Source organism: Phacochoerus africanus, chromosome 7, assembly GCF_016906955.1.
Source record: "Phacochoerus africanus isolate WHEZ1 chromosome 7, ROS_Pafr_v1, whole genome shotgun sequence".
Lineage (NCBI taxonomy): Eukaryota > Metazoa > Chordata > Mammalia > Artiodactyla > Suidae > Phacochoerus > Phacochoerus africanus.
Window position 1 is genome coordinate 84,122,162 of NC_062550.1, and position 22,798 is coordinate 84,144,959.

The window sequence follows — 22,798 nt, forward strand, 5'->3', positions numbered from 1 at the left end:
GGTTCCCAGGCTAGAGGTCTATTGGGAGCTGTAGCTGCCAGCCTACACCACAGTTCATGGCGACACCGGATCCTTAACCCACTGAGCGAGGCCAGGGATCGAACCCGCAACCTCGTAGTTCCTAGTCAGATTCTTTAACCACTGAGCCACGACGGGGAACACCATATCTTTGCATTTTTTGGTTCATCATCCAGTGTGTGGATTAGTCATACTTCTCCCTGTTCTATGACTTCTCAAAGGCTCTTTTCTGCCTTTGACAGCATCATTTCACTCCCCAAACTCCACTTTATGGGTAATCATAAAGAAAGGGAGGAGTTAAACACAGGCCAGCTTACTCCTTTTTTTTTTTTTTTTAGCATAAAAAGAGTTTTTTAAAAGTTTGATAACGATCGAAATTCATGTGATAAAAAGATCTTAATGGGCCAACTTTTTTAGGGCTTTCTATGTGCATTTACTTTAAATGACTTCTGAACCATCCTAAGAAGGAGCTGGTACTACTCTCATTATAAAGGTAAGGAAACGATCACAGAGAGGTGAATTTGGCCAGGGGCACTGAAGCCAGTAAGTGGGGGAGCTGGAATTCAAATCAGGTTGTCTGATCCCATTGTGGCATTGCTATTTATTTCTCTTGGAATATCTGGAGGCTTTCATTTGTCTTTGCTTCCTTATTTGCTCGGGAAATGTGAAAATATGCGGAGAAACAGTAGGAGCTTTATAAATAAAACATGGCTATATATTTTTAAAAGATTAAAGCTGGAAAGTTTAATGTGGCACCGGGCCACTTGTTTAGTGGAAGTAAAGGAAACGATTCCCGGCTCTGGTTGCAAAAAATCCTGCCCCCTTTGTAGTGTGTGGTGTCTGGCTCACCGCCCATCTGTGAGAGTCACAGCCGAGGGAAGTCCTACACAGACGCAGTCAGGGAAAGACAGGCAGAGAGCCTGGTTGCGCGGAGGCAAGAAGGGGCCATGGATTCTGGCAGCTCAAATATCATCTGGTTGGGAAAAGCCACATGGCATGTCGCAAATACTGTGCGGGTGGGGCATATGCAACATTTTAAGCTGGGGTGAAGGCTGGCTGGACTGAGCAGGTTGTTAAACCTAAAGCAGAGGATTGTATCTTTAGGTGAAATCTGAAAAAACGAACGGGGAGCTCGGTGACCGAGAGGGAGCGTTGTGCATGTGGCAAACTTAACAGGGGCACAAGGCGAACAGCTGGCGCTGAAAGCATACCAGGAGGTAATCGCCGTTCAGATCCACCCTGTAGCTCGAGTGTCGCCCTGGCCGGCAGCTTTTGCCCTTGGTTTCCCCTTCTTAAAACTCGAGGCGCAGGCAGGCTGCACTTTGGCGGGTGAGACACTTCCACGTGCGCCAGGGAGGGGATGGAAAAGAGAGAGAGAGCTGAGAAATCATGCGCAAGGCGTGGGGAAAATACCGCGGAAAGCCCGCACTGACCTTAGCACCGAGCCCCAGCCCTAGTCCCTGCCGAGGAAGAAAGCCACCCGCGGGCTCCGCTCGCGCCGCAGGACCGACTCGCTGCGGTCCGCAGCGGGCTCTGCGGGCTGCTCAGCGCACGGGGCGGGGCTGGGGGCGGGGCCGTGCCGGGGCGGGGCCGCGCCGGGCGGGGCGCGCGGGAGCTGCGGAGGGAGGGTGTCGCGCCGAGGGAAGCGGCCCGCGGCGGAGGGAGGGAAGGCCGAGTCCTGGAAGCGGAGCTCCGCGCTGGGACTGGTTCCTTCGCAGCCATTTTCTGTCCAACCAAACAGCCGATTGGAGACGGGAGCCAACCAGGGCTGCATTGGAGGTTTGTGTCTCGCTTCGGCCAATGATCGCTCCTAAACCGACTCCACTTTAGCTCGAATGAAATGTCCGTCTCCTCCCGGCGCCGTCCCCGCCGCCAACGCCGCCGCGGCCGGGGGCACTTGGCTCACTCCCGCCTGCCCGCCCTCCCGCCCGGGCCGGGGCCGGGGCCGGGCCGGCGCCTGCGAGGCCTCCCCCGCTGCGGGCCCGGCCGGGAAGCGGGCGCTGGGCCGCGGCGCGGCTCTTTGTGCGCCCGGCCGAGGAGCGGCGGGACGCGGGCCAGGCCGCCTCCTGCTCGCCGCCGCCGACCTCCGGGCCCGAGGCCGAGGAGGGGGCGCCGGGGCACCGTCGGGCCCCGCTCTCGGCGGCCTCCGGGCCGGCTCCATTTTGTGTGGCGAGCCGGCTGGGGGCGGGAGAATGCAGCCTGGACCCCCGGCCCCGATCCTCCTCCGCCGCGCGGGGGCTCCCGGGGAGCGCCCCTCTTCCGCCCGCCAGTCCGCGGGGGCATGGCAGGGCCGAGCCGCTTTGTCTGCCCCGGCACCCCGGGCGCCGCGCGGCGGGCAGGCGTTAGGCGCGGGCCCCGGGCCTGAGCCGGCCGAGTAGGGGGGATGCGCTCCCGGGGTGTCTGCGCCGCCCAGGCGGGACCGACAGGTCGGCCGGGCGGGCGGTGGGACCCGGGCCAGCCCGCGCACCTTCGTGGGGAGGAAGCGAGGTCCCCGGGAGGAAGGAGTGGATTTGGTTTCCCCGCAGTCTGGTTTACGCGTATAGAATGCAGCCATCTGGCGGCTTGCGGTCCCTGGACTTGCCCCGAAGGTGGGAAGGAAGCCTTCCGGATTGGACTAAGGTTTTAATCTTCGGTGGGAGGCGGGGAGGATATACCGGGCCTCAGGAGTAGTCTTGGAGAACAAAGAATTAGAAGAGCACCTACAAGACGAAATCTCGCCCAGAGTACTCTAAAAGATGGTTTAAGCAAGGTTAAGTAGCATATGACCTTTTAAAAAATAGCATCCCAGCCTGCATGGACTGCACGGTTCCGTGCCACGAATCACTGGGGTGGTTTCGGCTCTCTTGTATGGAGACAAGTCAGAAATAAAAAGTGATGAGGTGAACTGATCAATGTAAGTGGCATTAACAAATAGGGGTTTTATTAGTAAAGTTTAACCCAAATTCCTTAAGAGGCAATTATTCCGTTCTCACTCTGCTCCCGTAGTTCAATTTAAGGCTTATATTGGTGCAAAACTCTGGTTGTTGATGCCCAAGAATGGAGGGTGGAGGAAGGGTCTGATGCTTTTCTTGGATACAGATTTCTTTAAACATTAAACATATGTATGCATTGCCTTGAGCTTTCACATATATCATAACCTGCCTGTAAGAAAATATATACCGTGTGAGGTGATAGTGTTTCTCTTTAATATATTGAATCTAAACATATACTGACTCAACTATTTGGGTGAGTGATTGTGGTGAGGTGTGGCACCACCGCAACCCCCAGCAAAAATACATAAATATAGACAGCTCCTGTATTTTAAGTGTTCTGAGGATCTCCCTCCTCCCCCCACGGCACCTTTAAAAAATGACACTTCTAGCTACCAGGAAGGAATTTTCTGGGCAGCTTTGGGGTTAGAGTGAAGATGATATTTGGAAAGAAATTAGAAATTGCTTTTAGGATTACAGAACAGTAGACAATGTCAGCCAGTCTTTGCTGCGTGGACCCTTGTAGTGACATTTAAAATTCAATTTGGTGGTTAGAGTTTTTTGTTTGCTAGATTTCATGCTTGAATGCATATCAGTATTTTGTCTCCTTTTAAAAATTAGCACAGAAAGGATATGTCTTTGTCTCCCCCACCCCCTTTTTTCCCTTGAAAAAAGGGAAAGAGCACATGAGAATGGAAATTTTAACATCGTAATTAATGCCAATTTATTCAACTATTTTGCCTTACAGTGAGAATGAAGTGCTATTGAGATGCAATTTTAGTCCCAAATGGTGATGCTTTAAAATAATACAGGTCTTAATTGACTATTCTCTTTCTCTGGATGTTCTCTGGGCAACATGTATCTTCTTCCTGCTATAATCTGAGATATTTAATTGGAAAGCATTATATCCTGAGATAAACTTGTCTTCCCTTTTGAGCTTTTGGACCCTAAATCTCACTCTAAAACATAAGGAAAGCCATCAGTAAAAATTAAGTTGATAAGTGGGATATTTGTGTCTTGGGTGTTGATATGTAATTTTTGGCCTCTTGCGTATTATATAATTTGGTGTGTTGTGATGAATATTTATGATGAACATGACTAAATATAGGGCTTTGTTGGAAAAGCCGTACCTCCCCCCAATAGCATGAACTTTTATAAGTCCTCCAAAATACGTCTCCCAATTTAACAAACATTTATTGGGTGCTTGCTTTTTGAACCATTTTAGAGCCATGCAGTTCATTAAATAAGAATAGTAGGTAAAATTATACATGCCTTTTTAAATTTTACTAGGAAGAATGCCTTTGGGCTATAGTTTTACACTACTGATAGCTGTTTGTCTTCTAGGTTGAAATTGGCAAAGATCAGACACCTTTTTAGACAGGTGTTCTGGAGTAGCACTGACAACACGGTTCACCCAGTATTTCATGACAGTAAGTATGTTTTACTATTCTGGTTATTAATTAGATTTGAATAGTAATTAGCTGGAAACAAAATTAGACCTGATTTAGATCAGAGATTCCTGATAGGATGAATGCCTTGCAAGGCCAGACAGTAGCTCTCCTCATTCATTTTGCTTCCTTTTTTTAAGTGACTTGCATGTATTAAGTGTTTCCTTTGGGCCTCTAAGTGTTGTCGAGGCTACAGGGTGAAAGGCTGTCCCAGCGCTCGAGAGGCTGTCTGTTTAACCGGGAGGGCTTTAGTCAAATTGAATACTTAGAGGAGAGTCATGTGTGGAGTAGGAAATGCTAGCTCTAAGGGTAGCACAAATGAAAATAAGAGAGGTGTGGTAGGCCTGGGTAGTTGGGAATGTCATGGAGGGAGCCTTTAGGGCTTGAACTGAGCCTTGACGCCTGAGTAGGAATGGACAGGTAAGGGCATCACCAAAAGCAAAAGCCTGAACGCAGGGGTGAGTGCTTTAGGTTTAGTGATTGGGAAATAGATCTGCATGGTCCAGGTGGGGATTTAACAAGATAATCTAGTGAAGAGCTACCACTTGGCCTGTCTGGATACCTAGTTCTGGATGTGCTACCACATCTGTGATATGAGGCATGTCACAACTTCCTTGAGCCATGATTGCCTTACTCCTAAAATAAAAGAACTGTACCTAGTGATCCCTAAATAAAGCACATTCTAGCACAAAGATTTTTATCAACTCTGAAGATTGAGTTGCAAAGTAATTTAGTTAGGTGAAATAGGGGGATCACTCATTAAAGCCATGAAAACTAGGTTTGGATTTGATGCGGAAGACTTTTAGAACCATTTTGGGTTCAAAAGCTATGGAAGCAATATTTCAATGAGATTAGTTTTAAAATAGTATGTACTCAGGTAGGTTGGGTCGTAATCCAGTGGAAAAAGGAAAGGAAGGGCATATCCAGAAAACATTTTAAAAGAGGCACAGATTAGGTAGAGCTTGGAAGAAATGGAAGAACCCAAGTTGTCACTGGTATAATTAGCCCGGATGAGTGGAGAGATGGCATTATTCTTAATAAAATTGCAGTAGTTGAAAAGGAGCTCTCATCCATTGCCTCCTTGCAGGTGATGGAGAAGGTGAATTTATTTTCCAATATCTTAAGTTTGCAGTAATGAGATATCAGGCAGGCATGGCTTGCTTGAGTGGCAGTCACAGTATGGTTGTGGAAGTAGGTTTTATGAGCATAGAAGTGATATTTAATGAGTTTATTAAGAAAGTAAGGGAAGAGGTCCCTGCTGTGTAGCACTGGGAACTGTATCTAGTCACTTACGATGGAGCACGATAATGTGAGAAAATATCCATACATGTATGTGTAACTGGGTCACCATGCTGTACGGTAGAAAATTGACAGAACACTGTAAACCAGCTATAATGAAAAAAATAAAAATCATTATATGAAAATTAAATAGATGCAAATTAAAAAAAAGGGGAAAAAAGAGAAAATGATCATTGGATAAAACGATTGGAGATAAAAAGGAAAGAATAAACTAGACAAGAATATTGCTTTGGAAATCAAGGGAGAATTCCAAGCATAAATGAGGGGTCAGCAATGGCCAGCACTACACAGAACAGTCAAGCGGGATGAAGGCAAGATCACTGGCAACTTTTGAGAGCAATTTCACCATCATGTTGGGGTGGAAAACCGTGTGTCATGGTTTTAAGCCGGAATGAAGAGGTGTGTGAGCATGGTCAGGGTGAGAACGACAGCACGACAGGGTGTGGAGCGAAACGAAGGCGTATGTATACTCGACCCCTTAAGTATAGGGTCTATATATACTCCTGTGTGTACCCTGAGGGAGACTAAGCATGTTTGAGGAGGATTGAAGAAGCTGGTATTAGAGGTGAGGAAGCTTTGTATCCTTTCATGCCCTCAAAGAGATAAGGGATTGAGCCAGAGAACAGGTGACTACAGCAACTTCACTTCTCCTAGCAACTTCATTTTAAAAATGGGGAAGAGGAAACACAAAAAGGACCCTAAGTGAAGACACGCAGTGGAGAGCCTAGTTTCAGATCCCAGTCTGTCCTAAGAGCAAGTGCTCCTAGTCACTGCCTCAGGCTGACCTGAAACCAGGTGTGTTTCTTACCATTTCACAAATATTGTCCTTGCTTGACAAGGCATCTTTAAGTGTTTTCAATATATAAGCACTAGACTAAGAATTTAGAGGTGACAAATTAAAGATTTAGGCTTAGGTAGTGCCCATCATGGCACAGTGGAAAGGAATCCAGCTAGGAACCATGGGGTTTCGGGTTCGATCCCTGGCCTCGCTTGGTGGGTTAAGGATCCAGCATTGCTGTGAGCTGTGGTGTAGGTCGCAGGCGTGGCTAGGATCCTGCATTACTGTGGCTGTGGCTAGGCCAGAAGCTGTAGCTCTGATTGGACCCCTGGCCTGGGAACCTCCATATGCCACGAGCACGGCCCTTAAAATAAATAGATAAATAAATAAAAAGGATTTTGGCTTAAGGACTCTTTGAAAAACTACCAGGAACAAATACTACCAAGTACTTGGCATCTGAGACTCTGGACTTCAGTCCCATCTGGGGTGTGACCTTTGGCAAGTCATTAGCCTGATATAACCTCACTTTTCCCACCTGCTTCATGGGGTCATGAACATTGCATGACAATTAGGAAGTGTCCAGAAAATGTTAAACATATTAAAGAGGGTACTGTTTATTGCATTTGTGCAACAGATTATTCATACAGTTATAATAGTGCTGCATCAAAAATTATAGAATAAAATATATTAGCCAGCTGGCCATTTATTCCACATAATATTTTAGAGGACAGTATTATCAGTTCAACTAACTTTTTAGAATAGCCAATAAAATTAATTTAATGGGATTTAACTACCCTGTCCTTGGAGCTAATGATTCATCATTTTACCCATTCTCATCATTATCCTACATGCGCTTCCCTCTTTGTTGTCTGGATGGAGTCCAACACTTTAGCTTCTCTGTTCTTAAACCAGACCTGTAAGTATCACAACTGGACATATTGGTTCCACTAAACATTCCTGGTCACCAGCCTCAGCTAGGCTCTTTGCAGCACCCAGCACTCCTGTTCCCTTCCTTTTGCACTCTCTGTGGAGAGCCATCTGTCTGCCCAGCTGTAAGAATCCCAGCAGTATCCTTGGTTCTTCCCCCAGCTCTCTGAATTCAGTCAGTCCCCAAGTCTGTGGACTGAACCAGTGAAAAGTCTCTGTAGTCTCTGCTTTTCCTGGTCTCCAGTGCTCTTGTCCTGGACCAGATACTGGGAGTGTTCATCATCTTGTGTGAGCTCCTGCCCTACGCAGAGCATCATGGTCCTCACTGGTCTTTTGCTCCCAGTCTTGCTCTCCTCCAGGTCATTTGTCACACTGGAGTCTAGCCAGAGTGATCTTTTAAAAAAGAAATCTGATTTGCACTCTTCCACTAAAACCCTTCTTTGATTTACTTTTGTCTACCAGGCACTGCTTGACCCAGCCTCTACTTCCCTCATTCCAGTCCACTAGCACTCTTTCTCCGTTTCCTTTGTCTGGAACATTCTTTTCCCTTCTTTCTTTGCCTGATTGCTATTCATCTTTCATTTTCAGTTTACAGTGATTTCCTTCAGACAGCCTTCCTGGACTCTTTAGTGAGGTTCCTTATGGAATAAATTCCCAAAGCATATAACAAAACATCTTTGTTTTCCTTAGCAGTTGGCACTAGTCATTAGTTAATTATTTGTAATTATTTAATAGCTGTATGTAACATTTGCTGTATATAACAATGCTATTGTATCATGCTAGGTCTTTACATCTAAGTCCTCTTCTCACCCATCTTACCAGTAAGTAGCAGGTGATCTGATTCCAGAACCTATGCCTTGGAAATAAGAATAGGCTGCACTCTGTACCCCTCCCTCCCCCACCCTCCAGTGTATGTAACATTCGTCTTCTCTGCAAGTTGGAGGACAGAGACCTTGTCTTTGCTGTTGACCTGTGATGTTAGCACATAGCACAAACCTAATAAATAGGAAGTGCTTACTCAGTATTTGTTGACTGGTTTACTTACAATCTACAATCTATTTCATAATTTTTTATAGGAAGTTTTAGACTTAGAAAAAAACCTTTGGGATGTATCCAGCAAATTCACCCCCCCCCCCCATTTCTTAAATATATAGGAGAGTGGCTAGTATATCGTAAGCATCAAAGATGAGGCTAATTTGTTGAATGGAAGTTTCTAAGAGTCTTAAGGGTTTGAGGATGGAAATACTAATATTTCGCTTGCAGAGCAAAGTCAGAAAGATCTCAGGAGGACGGGGGAACATTGAGGTTTAAAGATGAGGCAGGATTTTAATGGTAGAGAGGAAGACAGACAGTGTGGTGAGAGGACAGAAGCTAAAACTTGCTGAACCAAAGGCACACAGAGCTAAGTAGGTGATGTGCAGCTTTTCTTCAGAGGAGGTGGGGGCGCTCTGGCATCTCCTGGGGATACTGTGTGCCAATCACCGTTCTTAGCAGGTTTCTAGTCTTTTTTTTCTTTTCTTTTTTTGGAGTATAGTTGACTTAGAGTGTTGCATTAGTTTTGGGATACAGCAGAGTGATTCAGCTATATATATATATTTATTCTTTGGTTTCTGTCCTTTATTTAATTCCGACAACTTTATGAAATACTTTCAGAAGTATTTTTTAGAAAACTGAGGTTTAGAGGCTGTTAATCCCAATGATAATCTTGCTGCTAATTGCAGTACATGAGACGATAGTATGATTTAATCTTTTTTGTTTTTAATGCTGTTTTTTAGCCTTGAATGCCATAGGTGTAATTAGAGCCACAGCAGGGACAGTGCCAGATCCTTAACCTGCTGAGCAATGAGGAACTCCCTTTTAATACTTATGAATACTTTTAAAAATATGTTTATAAATTAATCTCTCAGATTTGAACAATGTTCTGTTCATCAGAATTTTAAAAGACTCGGTCTACCCTGTGGACATTGGTTTAGCAAAAATTTCTGTTGTTGCCCCCACTCCCCAACCAAAAAAATAAACCAGATTTGTTTCCAATGGTAGGCTCTTACACAGCCTTTGGCCCTGTCTCCTGTACCGTAATCTCCCCTTGGACATTGTAAAAACTGGTCAATTCATAGCTGTCCTAATTGAGTGTCTTTCATGGCTAATAAAGCCATCATCATGTCTATTAAAGACCATGCTCCTACTATCTTTTTAGCATTTTAGGACCAAAATAGTATCTTATATTTGGGCAGTGTTTCATCCTTATTTATATTAGCTGTTTCAGATGGGGAAGGCAAAATTGTTGTTTCCATTTTATGTACAAACATATTTAACCAGGAGGGATGCTTGTTTTCAGGGATCAATAGGAGGGTTCAAAATCAGAGCTCCTTGTATATAGTTTAGCTCCTCATAGAGGGCACTAAGAAGCATTAATAAATAGGTGCCTATACTTTCACAAATTATTTAAAATAGGTGAATTCTATTCTTTACCTCCTTAAAACAGTTACATAAATTATGGGAATGTATCTGTATTTACAGTTGAATTAGACACTATAGTCAACAGATGCATCAAAGAAATGCCATGTTATTGAAGACTTGGGAGCTAGACTGGTATTTTAGTATTAGATAAAAATCCATCAGAGATGGAAGTGAAGACATGCTACATAAGGACTCAAATATTGCGGTTAACATGAAGTTTGTGCTGGGCCCTAGACCTTAACAAACATTGAGAATCCAGTATCTTTTCATGATTTGACCAGAAAGCATGTATAACACTTAATTTTGCTATGCTTTTCATTCAGATAATGCCTCAAAATTTTTTCCACCCACAAATATTGGTGGGTTCCTTACTTGAAGTTTATTGATTCGAATGCAAAGCAGAAAGACTTCCAGGATTTTCCATGTCAGTGAAATGGAATAGAGATAGTTCAGGACTTACAGTTCACAGTTTTTTCCAGATTTTCTCTCTTAGAATTCATTTACCTCTGAGCAAGATCAAGTCAAGCAGTGTTGTTTTAATTTAGGGTTTTTTTTTTTTAATTCTTTTGGCCATACCTGTGGCACACAGAAGTTCCTACACCACATTCTTTTAGTCATTTTAACATTTGTTTGTCTGTGATTATCATTTTCCTATCTTATATGCAGATCTCCAATCTCCCTGATCCCTCATTTTCTTTTTTCCCTAAAGGAACCAAAAGTCTGGGGGTGATGGGAAGAGAAAATTAACCTCTGACTAGACTTAGAGGTGATGAACTTGTTCAAAGTGTGGTTATGCTTTTGGGTTGCGTGGGTACAAAACTGTGCCAGGAATCCATATGCTTCTTCTGCCAAACAAGAGTTTGAACCAGGACATTGTTTATTGTGGAACGTCTCTGAGGCAGCAAAGAAAGTTTGCAGCAGGAGCAAAAGAATTTGCATGGGAACATCAGGCTTTAGCAAGAGATCTGAAAGTGATGGATAGAGGTGGCTTCCGCGTGGCTAACTGCTGAGCTGATTTGCCTTTGCTTGTCATTCCAGGGTAGGTTGTAAGTCAGTGTTGCCTATATGTATTTGAGGATGACGCAATTGAAAAGAAAGGTGTGTGTTTTAGATTCGTTTCCTGTTGGTCTTAAGGCTTATGACTTCTAGAGGGTGGATAGAGGAATCTTGAATCATTGGCAAATTATCAAAAAGTTTTCAAATCAAGAAATGTAAATGTTTTCTTTTAGTAAGCTGAAGGCTGTGAAAACCGTAATTGATCCGTCCTATGACAGTTTATGAGCATTGACTCTATTATGTAATTTTTAGACAAGTTTTATTGACGAATATTGAAAAGCCTTTTTTTTTTCCCTCATAGATGGACGGTGACAGTTCTACAACAGATGCTTCTCAACTCGGAATTTCTGCAGACTATATTGGAGGAAGTCATTATGTCATACAGCCTCATGATGGTAAGACAGCCACAATTAAAACAGATTCACAAGTAGGAACAAATTAGACCAAGTGGACATTTTATTCATGTGATGTTCTAGGTTGCTTTTGTCTTTATAGGGAAAGTAATAATCTTGTATCACAGTAAAAAATATACTTTGCTATTTTTGTTAGAAGTTGTCTTTAAAAGAATGATGGGTTCTAGAGAAGACTTCTATAAAAGTATGCCTTTTTAAAGCTGGTATAATTTCTTGAAAAGTTTATTACTGATTTCCTATCTAGCAGTTAATTATGGCAGATTCTTAAATCAATTGATATAGTAAGTTGAGTAGTTCTTTAGAGGGTGGGTTGCTGGCTATTGTAGTTCTAGCACTTATAAACAGACTTATTTTGGGTTTTTATTAAGTTTGAATCATGTGAAGTATTAGAATGGCAGTGTTATGTTGGCCTATCAGAAATAATTTGCTTTTGTGCCATTCTGATGTGTAAGATTAAAAAACTCTAAGATAGGGGTTCCCGCCGTGGCTCAGTGGCTAATGAATCCGACTAGGAACCATGAGGTTGTGGGTTCAATCCCTGGCCTTGCTCAGTAGATTAAGGATCTAGCGTTGCTGTGAGCTATGGTTTAGGTCGAAGATGCGGCTCAGATCCCGCGTTGCTCTGGCTCTGGCATAGGCCAGCGGCTGTAGCTCTGATTAGACCTCTAGCCTGAGAACCTCCTTATGTCGCAGGTGCGGCCCTAGAAAGGAAAAAAAAAAAAAAACCTAAGATATATTTTTGTGGAAGGACATTAGGGGTGGGTGATTATTTACTTCATCCTAAAACATACTCAGACAAGATAATTTTGATAGCATTTTAAACATATAAAAATGTAAATTGAATCAGCTTAAGTACCTTTCTTATTGAATACCTAATAAAGAGTGGAGAGTTTACTTATAAGATACTGCATTTAGTCATAAAAGGATGTTATTGATACTATGAAAGCCAGTTATATCTAAATTTATATCACTTTTTGTAAGAACATTGGAATACTGCTATAACTTCATTCAAAAACTGTAGGAGTTCCCATCGTGGCGCAGTGGTTAACAAATCCGACTAGGAACCATGAGGTTGCGGGTTCAATCCCTGGCCTCGCTCAGTGGGTTAGGGATCCAGCATTGCCGTGAGCTGTGGTGTAGGTCGCAGATGTGGCTCGGATCCCATGTTGCTGTGGCTCTGGTGTAGGCCGATGGCTGCAGCTCCAATTAGACCCCTAGCCTGGGAACCTCCACGTGCCGCCGGCACAGCCCTAAAAGATAAAAAAAAAAAAAAACCCAAAGCTGTTACTACGTTAGTAATAATGTAGTTGGGTCAGTAATATTTAAGTCTAGTTTTTCCATTCTGTATAAACTTAGCTTTGGATAAACATGTATAACCTCTTAATTTAGCAACATATACAGAGCCGTCGGTCATGGTCTCTACATCTGAGTCATGTGACAGATATTTATGAACATCTCCTCTGTTGAAGGTGCTGAACACATCTGACAAATTATAAAATGTGTCAGAAACAAAAGACACAAGGAAGTGCTTGGGGTATCTTGCGAAAGGAGAGATCACTTCTGAAGGTGCTGTGGAGATGTAGTTGAGCTTTACGGAGAAGGGGTAGGCAGGATTTAGTGGGCAGAGTTGCGGATAAAAGTATTCTAGGCGGTGGGTTTGAAATTAATGAGGAGGTTCACTTACGGCCTTGAGAAAACTGGAAGGAACTGCTATCCGAATCCCTAAGAATGAGGAGGAAGTGAACCAGAATGTTTCTTAATTTAGGTTGTTTCAGGTAGTCTTCTCTATCTTGAAGTAAAAAGTATGAGAAGCTTTTAAACCTGTTATTTTTATTTAGATACTGAGGACAGCATGAATGATCATGAAGACACAAATGGTTCAAAAGAAAGTTTTAGAGAACAAGATATATATCTTCCAATTGCAAATGTTGCAAGGATAATGAAAAATGCCATACCTCAAACAGGAAAGGTAATGCCGAGGAGAAATTTCACTAGGTTGTTTTTCTCAGGGGTGGGGCGGGGAGGGGAGGGGTAAAACTGCATGAACATGTGGTTCATGAATATAGTGAGCTCTTGATGTCAGTCATTCAGCCTTTCAGCAAAACACCTATTTCCGTTCTAGTTCAGTTTGGTTAGTTACTAAGTGGTGCTCCAGTTGCAGTTCTCTCAAGTCCTCAAGTGCGGGAAGCATTTTTTTTTTAATTTTTAAAATTATACTTGATTTACAATGTGCCAATTTCTGCTATATAGCAGAGTGATTCAGTTATACATATATCTACATTCCCTTCCTCATATTCCATCATGTTCATCCCAAGAGACTGGATGTAGTGCCCTGTGTTGTATAGTAGGACTTCATTGCTTATCCAAGGAAGCATTTTGAACAGAATTAAGAATCAACTTAAAAATAGGTGCATTGTCAGAACCATCAGGTTTGGACAGGTTTTCCATAGCATTGCAGCAAAATTGGGTCATATTGGATTGATATGGATGCAGTTAAGATTTCTCCCCAAATTCTTATATTTGGAGACTTTGTATATATTTATAAATGTTATATATACATATATATATATATGCACACACACACATATATATATATATTTTTTTGCCACACCTGTGGCAAGTGGAAGTTCCTAGACCAAGGACTGAACCCACACCACAGCAGTGACCTGAGCACTTGCAGTGACAACACTAGATCCTTAATCTGCTGTACCAGGAGAACTCCAATATTAACGTATATTTAAATTCAACAGGCATGTTTTGTTTTTCTTTTTCTTTTTCTTTTTTCTTTTTTGGCTGCCCTGTGGCATATGGAGTTCCCGAGTCAGGGGTCAGATCCAAGCTGCAGTTGTGACTTATGCTACAGCTGTGACAATGCCGATCCCTTTAACCCACTGTGCCAATTGTGGGTTCAAACCTGCCAATCGGCAGAGATGCTGCCGATTCCATTGTACCACTCTGATGGCAAGATTTTTTTTTAAAGTAGTTTTGTGAAACAAGCCGCTGTATAAACAGTTACTTCTGATAGTTTTTAAAAACTCATTGTCACTCTACTTATCCCTTGGTCTGAACTAAAATCCACACTTTTTATATTGTTTTATATTGCAATAATAAGCTTTTCTCTCATGGTAGCTTAGAAAATACTTATGAAATTATTAAAACTTACAAAGAAATACATTACTAAAATACATCACTAAGCCTACAAGTTCCAATTTGACTTTCTCCCTGTGTTTCTTTGTTTGTTTTTAGGGCTGCACCTGCAGCATATGGAAGTTGCCAGGCTAGGGGTCAAGTCAGAGTTGCAGCTGCCAACCCTCACCAGTCGCACCAATGCCACATCCGAGCCGCACCTTTGAGCCTGCAGCAGTACCGGATCCTTAACCCACTGAGCGAGGCCAGGGATCAAACACGCATCTTCATGGGTACTAGTCAGGTTCTTAACTCACTGAGCCACAATGGGAACTCCCTTCCCTATGTTTTAAGAGGGGGGGAAGTGCAATTGCCGATATTGCTTATTAGGCTAGGCCTGCACTGCCCAGTACAGTGGCTGCTAGCCATATGTGGTTACTGAGCTCTTGAAATACTGGCCAATTTGAATTGAGATGTGCTGTAAATATAAAACGCCATTAAGTTCCTATGGTAGCTCAGCGGTAGTGAGCCCTACTAGTATCCCTGAGGATGTGGGTTCAATCCCTGGCCTCGCTTTAATCCCTGGCCTCACTCGGTGGGTTAAGGATCTGGCATTGCCAAGAGCTGTGGTATAGGTTGCAGATGTGTCTTGGATCCCACATTCCTATGGCTGTGGTGTAGGCTGGCAGCTGTAGCTGAGTCAACCCCTACCCTGGGAACTTTCATATGCCACGGGTATGACCCTCAAAAGCCAAAAAAAAAAAAAAAACCCAAAGCCAAACCCTCAAAACCCCCAGATTTTGAAGGCCTAGTATGAAAAAAAGAATGAAAATATCTCAATTTTTAAATGTTTGATCTTATTGAAGTGTAGTTGATTTACAATATATATAAAATCTGTTTTAAAATTGATTCTCTGTTTAAATGATAATATTTTGGATTTATTAAGTTAAAGTATATTACTAAAATTTATTTCATGTGTTTCTTTTTTCTTAATGTAGCTGCTAGAAAATCTAATGTTATGTATACAGCTCCCATTATATTATGGTACTTGACTTCATTTAGGCAACTCTTGTTGCTTTTCTCTAGGATGTAAACAGGTACTGTAGACAGTCTCTTTCAGCAAGGATGTTGTTGTCGTTAGAAGTGGCTGTGGAATTGCATGATTTAACCTGTTAGCGTTTCAGTTTCAAACCCCAAACCCCCAAGAGAAGAGTTATTTTTGTAATGAAATGGCAGGGGTGTGCTTTTTTGGTGGGCTTTTTCATAAACTCAAAACCTATACTTGACACTTTGTATCTTCATTAATAAAAATGTCACCAGATGTCATTATTTCACTCCCTTGGAAGCCTTACATGAATTCAGTGTTTAGTTTGTTTTAAAAATTTTTCCAGTGTCTTCATTGGTGGAAATCCCAGGGCCGAGAAGTCTAGCCCACAGTATACTCCAGACATGACAGGACTGCTTTGCTTGGGGCACTTGGTTATTAAGAATTTTCATCTTTAAGGGGTGGTAAGACCATCCAGTGGTTGCTTTTATACCTAAATTTTGTCTGTTTTCTGTGGATAGTTGTCAAGGCTTCTCATTTCTATTTGAGCTTTTAGTCTCACTCTGAGGCTTGGAATTGTGATAGCACACACCGTGTCAATGTTATTAGCATATATTTTAAAGATTAAAATAAGTTAATAGTCATAAACTGAAATTTCTCTTCTTCTGAATAGCTCGTTACTTTTGCAAGTTATTAGGAAGGTGATGGTTATATTCCCTGCAAACATGCCTATGATTTTTTTCCCTTCAGATTGCAAAAGATGCCAAAGAATGTGTTCAAGAGTGTGTGAGTGAGTTCATCAGCTTTATCACATCTGAAGCAAGTGAGAGATGCCATCAAGAGAAACGGAAGACAATCAACGGGGAAGATATTCTCTTCGCCATGTCTACTCTGGGCTTTGACAGTTATGTCGAACCTCTGAAGTTGTACCTTCAGAAGTTCAGAGAGGTCAGTAAAGTGTCTTCCATTATGCTTTTTAGAAAATAAGATACACTATCCACTTTAGCTTTTTAAATGTAATGTTCATTTCTCTTTGTTTATCACTAATGACAGCATAGTTAAATGATTAAGACCATGGACTCTGGCTTCAGAGTACTGAGTGCTAAACCCCGTGACCCTAGGCAGGCTGCTTAAGTATCTTAGACCTTGGTTTCCTGGTGAGGCTAATAACACTCTACTTAGCAGAGGTACTGAGAGGACTAAGTAAAATAAATAACCCATGTACAGCACCTAGCTTTGCATGTAGTGAGTGATCAGTAATGTTAGCATGTGCCGTTTTGGTTGTGAATTCACAAGAGGTAGCATCTCAAAGCTTGGGCCTTTTTAGATAAAAAAGGAATTGAAGCTATGTCTTTTTCTTATTGTTGATTGAATTCTTCTGCATTTCCTCTTTGGTTTTTCTTTGCCTGTGGTCTGAATTTTGTGAAAATGAATTGACATCAGCATATTTATTTCCACACTCCAACTTAGGTGTCAGATTCACACTGCTTTCAAACTATTTCCTCAATATCTTTAGTGTTAGAATCCCATTAAATTAGTGATAATCTGCACAGAATGAATGATTAAAGTAGGAGGAGCACGTGTAAATTCTCTCAGAAATTTTCTAAATTTTCAGCATCATTAGCACCTTGGAGTGGACAGAAACTTAGAGGTCTTTGATCCAAACTGTAATTTTGATTTAGGAACTTTAAACTCCAAATTGGTTGCTACAGTACTGCCCAGTTGGCCAAGAGCTGTATATATAGTTAAATCATAACTTGGATCATTTGTAGTAGATTTATAAATTGAATATTTATAGTATTTTGTAGACTACTTCGTCTGTAAGTAGACTTCTGTTTTCCTTTTGATGCAGTGTGGAATTAGAATAATTTACTTTTACTCATAAGTGTTTTTAGATTTTCTAAGTTATTATCAACACAGTCTTATGATTATTACTGCTTATGTAAAAAGTTAGCATTTTGAAGGGCCTCTTCATATGTTGTTAACCAGAAGTGTTAATAAATACTCTGTATTTTGTAGTAAGAGCAGGTCTTAATTTTAGGAAGTAAGCAAGCATCTCATTTAGGAAACAGGTTTTGTTATTGTTGTTTTGAATACCAGTGATTACTTTTTTGATTTTCCTTCCTCAGGCTATGAAAGGAGAGAAGGGAATTGGTGGAGCAGTCACAGCTACAGATGGACTAAGTGAAGAGCTTACAGAAGAGGCATTTAGTAAGCAGTGTTATGTTACATTTATGCAACTAAATTTGTTCTGTATTGCAAGTCAGGTAGATTGTTCGCAGTGATCAATACTATATACATGTATCTAGTGGAACTTTTGGAATATTAGCACTGAATGTTTTTTTTTGTTTGTTTGTTTGTTTGTTTTTTGTCTTTTTGCTATTTCTTGGGCCACTCCCACGGCATATGGAGGTTCCCAGGCTAGGGGTCCAATCGGAGCTGCAGCCACTGTCCTACGCCAGAGCCACAGCAATGCAGGATCCGAGCCGCGTCTGTGACCTACACCACAGCTCACGGCAACGCCGGATCATTAACCCACTGAGCAAGGGCAGGGACCGAACCCGCAACCTCATGGTTCCTACTTGGATTCATTAACCACTGCACCACAACGGGAACTCCAGCACTGAATGTTTTGACATAACACTATTTTGAATTGTTCTTGCTAGTTCTTGTCCTTACATTTGAAGTCGGTGAGGCATATGCATGGAAATTTTAATTCTGCAGAGACTATAATTATTCACTGATAGTTCTGATTTCTGTAGTCCCTAGCTTTTGGCTTAGATTCACATGAGATAGGCCTATTGAGAATTATTGATTGTAATATAAAATCTTGTGATTTAAATAAATTTGAAGTGAAGGTTTCTTAAAAATTGTCTACTGGTGAAATAAAAGGTCTTTTGGGATTATATTATATAAAATTTATATGTTATATATATGTGTGTGTATATATAGAAATATATTTTTTATATTTATATTGATAAATATAAATAAATATATCTTTTGGTCTTTTTAGGGGTGCCCACGGCTGTGGAGGTTCCCAGCCTAGGGGTCTAATTGGAGCTACAGCTGCCGGCCTACACCACAGCAACGCAGGATCCGAGCCATGTCTGTGACCTACACCACAGCTCACAGCAATGCCAGATCCTTAACCCAGTGAGCGAGGCCCCGGATCAGACCCGCAACCTCAGGGTTCCTAGTCGGATTTCCGCTGTGCCACGACGGGAACTTCCTATATATATTTTTTATATTTCTCATATTTAAGTTGTACGCTGCTTAGTTATGTAAGTGTTGCTCCTGGCCAGGCTTCACAGTGTAGGTCTCCTTAGGAATCAGAAATTCCATCTAGTCTTTTCTGCACATGGGTGATTAGCTAAAGTATACTTTAGAGAAATGAAGATTTGAAAAATCAAAAAATGCTATAGGAAAAAATGTGCTTTTTAGAGACAGGCCAAGAAAAGAGATGCAGTTCTTCTCCTGCTTTAACTTTTTTTTTTTTTGTCCTTTAGCGAACCAGTTGCCAGCTGGCTTAATAACCGCAGATGGGCAGCAACAAAATGTCATGGTTTACACAACGTCATATCAACAGGTACAGTATTTCCTTTGCATTTTAAGTTTTAAAAATTATACTCATTGATTTTTTAAAAAAAACTGGTTAACTTCAACAGAATACTAGGAACCTGATAAAGAAGGTTGCTAAAAATTGTTTTCTCAGAGTATATAACTGTGTGTTTGTAGTGTTCTCTTACGGTTACAGGTACGTACGCAGATGCTCATAGAGTCCGCCCTCCACATCCACGGGTTCCACACCTGTGGATTCCAACAGCCCTGCTCATGTGGTATGCTCATGATCTGTGGTTGGTTGAGTCCTTGGATGTGGAATTTGTGGATGCTAACCTATGGATACTGAGGGCTAACGTTTAAGGGACTTGAGAGTCTGTACACTTGATGTCCGCAGGAGCATTCTAGAACCAATCCTGTGTGGGTATTAAGGATAGATTTACAGAAAGATACATGGGAAATCATTAAAGTGGCTCCCTTACGTAGAGAGAATGGAGATTGGAGTGGAAACTAGCCTTTTTTTTGTCTACTGTTTTTATTTTTTGAATGTTTGTAATATACCTGTGTTACTTTTCAACTATTTTTGTCTTTAATTTTACTCAATTTAAATTTTCAAATCTTAGATCTCTGGTGTTCAGCAAATTCAGTTTTCATGATCTGAAGAAATGACGGAGTGGAGAATGTAGAAAAGTGAAGGTGTATGATTCTGGAACAGAGACATTAGAAGGACATGACTGGTGAAAAGATGTCTCTTTGTATATTAAATAGCTGTAATGTAGCTTCCCAATGCTTGACTAATTGAGGTGTTAATTCTGACTTGAGAATCTTTTTCATGAATGATTTTAAAGAAAAATTTGAATTTTAAAGGTATTAAAATATTTTTGTTTTGTACGAGAGTTTGTTGCTCTGTATGACTCCTGTATGCATTGTATATTGCAATTTATTACTGTCAGAGATTTGTAGACAGTTTCTTATTTTCATATTGAATCATGTTACTTTTGTAATTCAAGTAAGCAGCTGGGTTAATTCATGTTTGCCCTTTTAATAAAATATAAGGGTAGAGTTCATTTTGAATGCAAGTTGCCTTTATTATAAATTTGAGTTTGTCTTAGTTACATAATATCTTGCATGATAACCTAGCTAGATTTTTAGCATTTACCATATTTATTAAAATTAATTTTTTGTAAAACATTCATAGTTTAAACAGCACCCTTTTTTAAAAAATGTAACTGAAAAATTAAGTGTGAATGCAGAAGAAAACATTGTCTGCCCGATTCAACTTGGTGCCCGTTAACAGTGTTTACACTGTCCCTTGTGCCTGTTAAGATAGTTTGTTTATTGGCGCTTTTGTTAAGACTAGATTTGTTTTTGAGTTCTACTCGTATGTGTTGGAATCCGTTTAAGTTTAATGTAGTCCTAGTGCTCTTGAAATGGTGCCCCTTTCATTTCGAATATGATTTTTCCAACGCCTATCTTCCAATGCTATATAGTATCCTCTTCCAGAAGAGGGACTGCGTAGTCTGATAGTGAATGTCCTCGTTTTACCTGTTTAACTGAAATGTCGAGTTTCCTCTGATGCTGTGGGAACCAAGAAACGTCAGACGACATTGTGTGTGTACAGACCTTTTCTGCCTGGGTTGAGTGAATGAAATGCAGAGCAGAGTGAGTGCTGTGAATGGCGTGAAAGAGAAGTCACCAACTTCTCGTGTGCTGTCTTGATCTTTGCAATAAACTAAACTTAGATAATGTAATTTTGTATAATTTACTAGTATATACTTGGGTTGTTCCTTTTTAAAGTGAGGATTTGTATTTTCCCACCTATTCTTTTCGGTGATAATTAACGTCTATGTGTTTTTTGTTAAATCAGTTGCTCTTGTAGTTTGCCTAACAGGCACTTTGAGTGAATGTCATCTTGGAAGGACACTCAGATTTATAAGGGAGAAGCAATTTCCCAGATACAGGCTAGACAGAAACATTTACTCCGCTGGAAGGAGCTATTGGGGGCACAGCTGGGATCATCTGAAGTTAATCACTCCCTCACTACCTTCCCATTTAAAAAATAATTCATTACAGAAAATTCGAATAGGCAAAAAAGGGTGGTTAAGCAACCATCATCCTAATATGTTAAAATAAGCAGTGTTAATATTTTGGTAATTATTGTTTGTCCTTTTACTTTGCTAAATATGTATATTTTTATAAAAATGGGTTCATACTTGCATACTGTTTTGTAATCTGCTTTTTTCACTTAACAATATATTGTGACCATCTTTCCCAGGACATTATATAGTCTTCTACTTTTGTTTCTTATTCTGTTGTATGGCTGAAACATAATTTATTTAATCCTTTATTGAACATTTTAACTATATACATCTTTCACAGTTATAAACAACACTTCACTGAATCTTGTGTACATCCATGACTGTTTTCTTCAAATAAATTTTTTAAAGTCTGGGTTTAACAGATATGCAAAATTTTAAGGCTTCTGACAAATACATACATGTATTTTTGAAATATCTTCCATTTGATAGAGGTGGTGTGCCATTATATAACTGATAAAAAGCACTTGGTCTTTGGTTATCAGATTCCCTAACGTTTAAAGGTAGGGCTATGTTTCAGAATCAAGATAAAAATGGAATTACACAGCTTTAACATTTATATCACTATCTACCAAAAATAAGTTTTCAAAATTTAATAGTGCACTGGTAGTACTAAAACTTTAGGTAAAAATGGGTCCACTTTGGGTTATTCAGGCCTCATACTCTGAAAGAACACTGTCCATGATGCCCTGGTAATGCACACGAGTGGGAGTGCTGGCTTCTTACCTGACCCATGCTGTGTGTAATTGAATGTCATGTTTTCTTCCTCCCTGGAACTGAAGTACATAGGTTCCTACATTAATCTACAAGTGTGTTTTTTAAAAAATAATTTTGTACATAACTGTTGAAGTATCTAAGTGAGAACTGGGTTTCAGTGACTTAAGTCATAGAAGAAGGGAGTTAAGTAGCTTCTATCCCCTCACCACCTCATTATAAAGGAGATGCTTTACTTGGGAGAGAAGTTTTTTTAATGCCGCCTTCTTAATGTCATATACTTGGGTATGATGATGTTTTAAGTTATTTTTATTTCTTTTCCTCTTTCAGTGTAATATCTATACGGTATTTTCCCTTCTTCAGAAACATGCCTTGTTGCCTGCTTTCTGGATTGCCTTACTGCGTTACAGGAGTACTGGTTCCTTTTTTTTTTTTTTTTTGGTCTTTTTAGGGCCACACCCGTGGTGTATGTTAAGTTCCCAGGCTAAGGGTTGAATTGGAGTTGCCTCTGCGACCTACACCACATCTCACAGCAACACTGGATGCTTATTAACCAACCCACTGGGCAAGGGCAGGAATCGAACCTGTGTCATCCTCATGGATACTAGTCGGGTTTACCACTGAGCCCCGAGGGGTTATCTTTATTAAGTTACCTTTAATAATGCTAACTGAACATAGTTATGAGTGCCCAATTCAAAGGATTCCACCACAGTATCAATTAGGCATGAGAAATGGGGAAAAAAAAAAACCAAAAAACAGTTTCTACCACTTGCCAAGAATGAAATCTTATAGTGCAAGCTTTTTCTGGAAAATGCACTTTCTCTTAGGGAGAGTTATTTTATCTGCAGTCCAAAACAAGACAGTACTTATTGCTTTATGTGATAAAATACA

At 40.9% G+C, this 22,798-nt stretch overlaps 1 protein-coding gene across 6 annotated transcripts; it reads left to right on the plus strand.

Moving 5' to 3' along the window:
* The first annotated feature begins 1,646 nt into the window (after positions 1-1,646).
* NFYB (nuclear transcription factor Y subunit beta) lies at positions 1,647-21,555 on the plus strand. Of its 6 annotated transcripts, none has more exons than XM_047788131.1 (8): positions 1,647-1,797; positions 4,332-4,417; positions 11,257-11,350; positions 13,207-13,337; positions 16,290-16,487; positions 17,669-17,750; positions 19,046-19,125; positions 19,721-21,555. In XM_047788131.1, exons 2-8 carry the CDS (start codon positions 4,412-4,414, stop codon positions 19,751-19,753), a joined length of 624 nt encoding a protein of 207 aa, XP_047644087.1. In that variant the 5' UTR covers positions 1,647-1,797; positions 4,332-4,411; the 3' UTR covers positions 19,754-21,555. The 6 variants fall into 6 exon arrangements, with proteins under 6 accessions (XP_047644087.1, XP_047644094.1, XP_047644091.1 ...); XM_047788135.1 differs by lacking the exon at positions 1,647-1,797 and adding an exon at positions 2,375-2,911; XM_047788132.1 differs by lacking the exon at positions 1,647-1,797 and adding an exon at positions 2,405-2,637.
* Positions 21,556-22,798: the final 1,243 nt, after the last annotated feature.

What these genes read in the sequence shown, in the direction of transcription:
- NFYB (XM_047788131.1), top strand. An exon ending in CCATACCTCAAACAGGAAAG is followed by an intron (nt 13,338 to 16,289) that starts GTAATGCCGAGG and finishes TTTTCCCTTCAG; the next exon opens with ATTGCAAAAGATGCCAAAGA. An exon ending in ACCTTCAGAAGTTCAGAGAG is followed by an intron (nt 16,488 to 17,668) that starts GTCAGTAAAGTG and finishes TTCCTTCCTCAG; the next exon opens with GCTATGAAAGGAGAGAAGGG.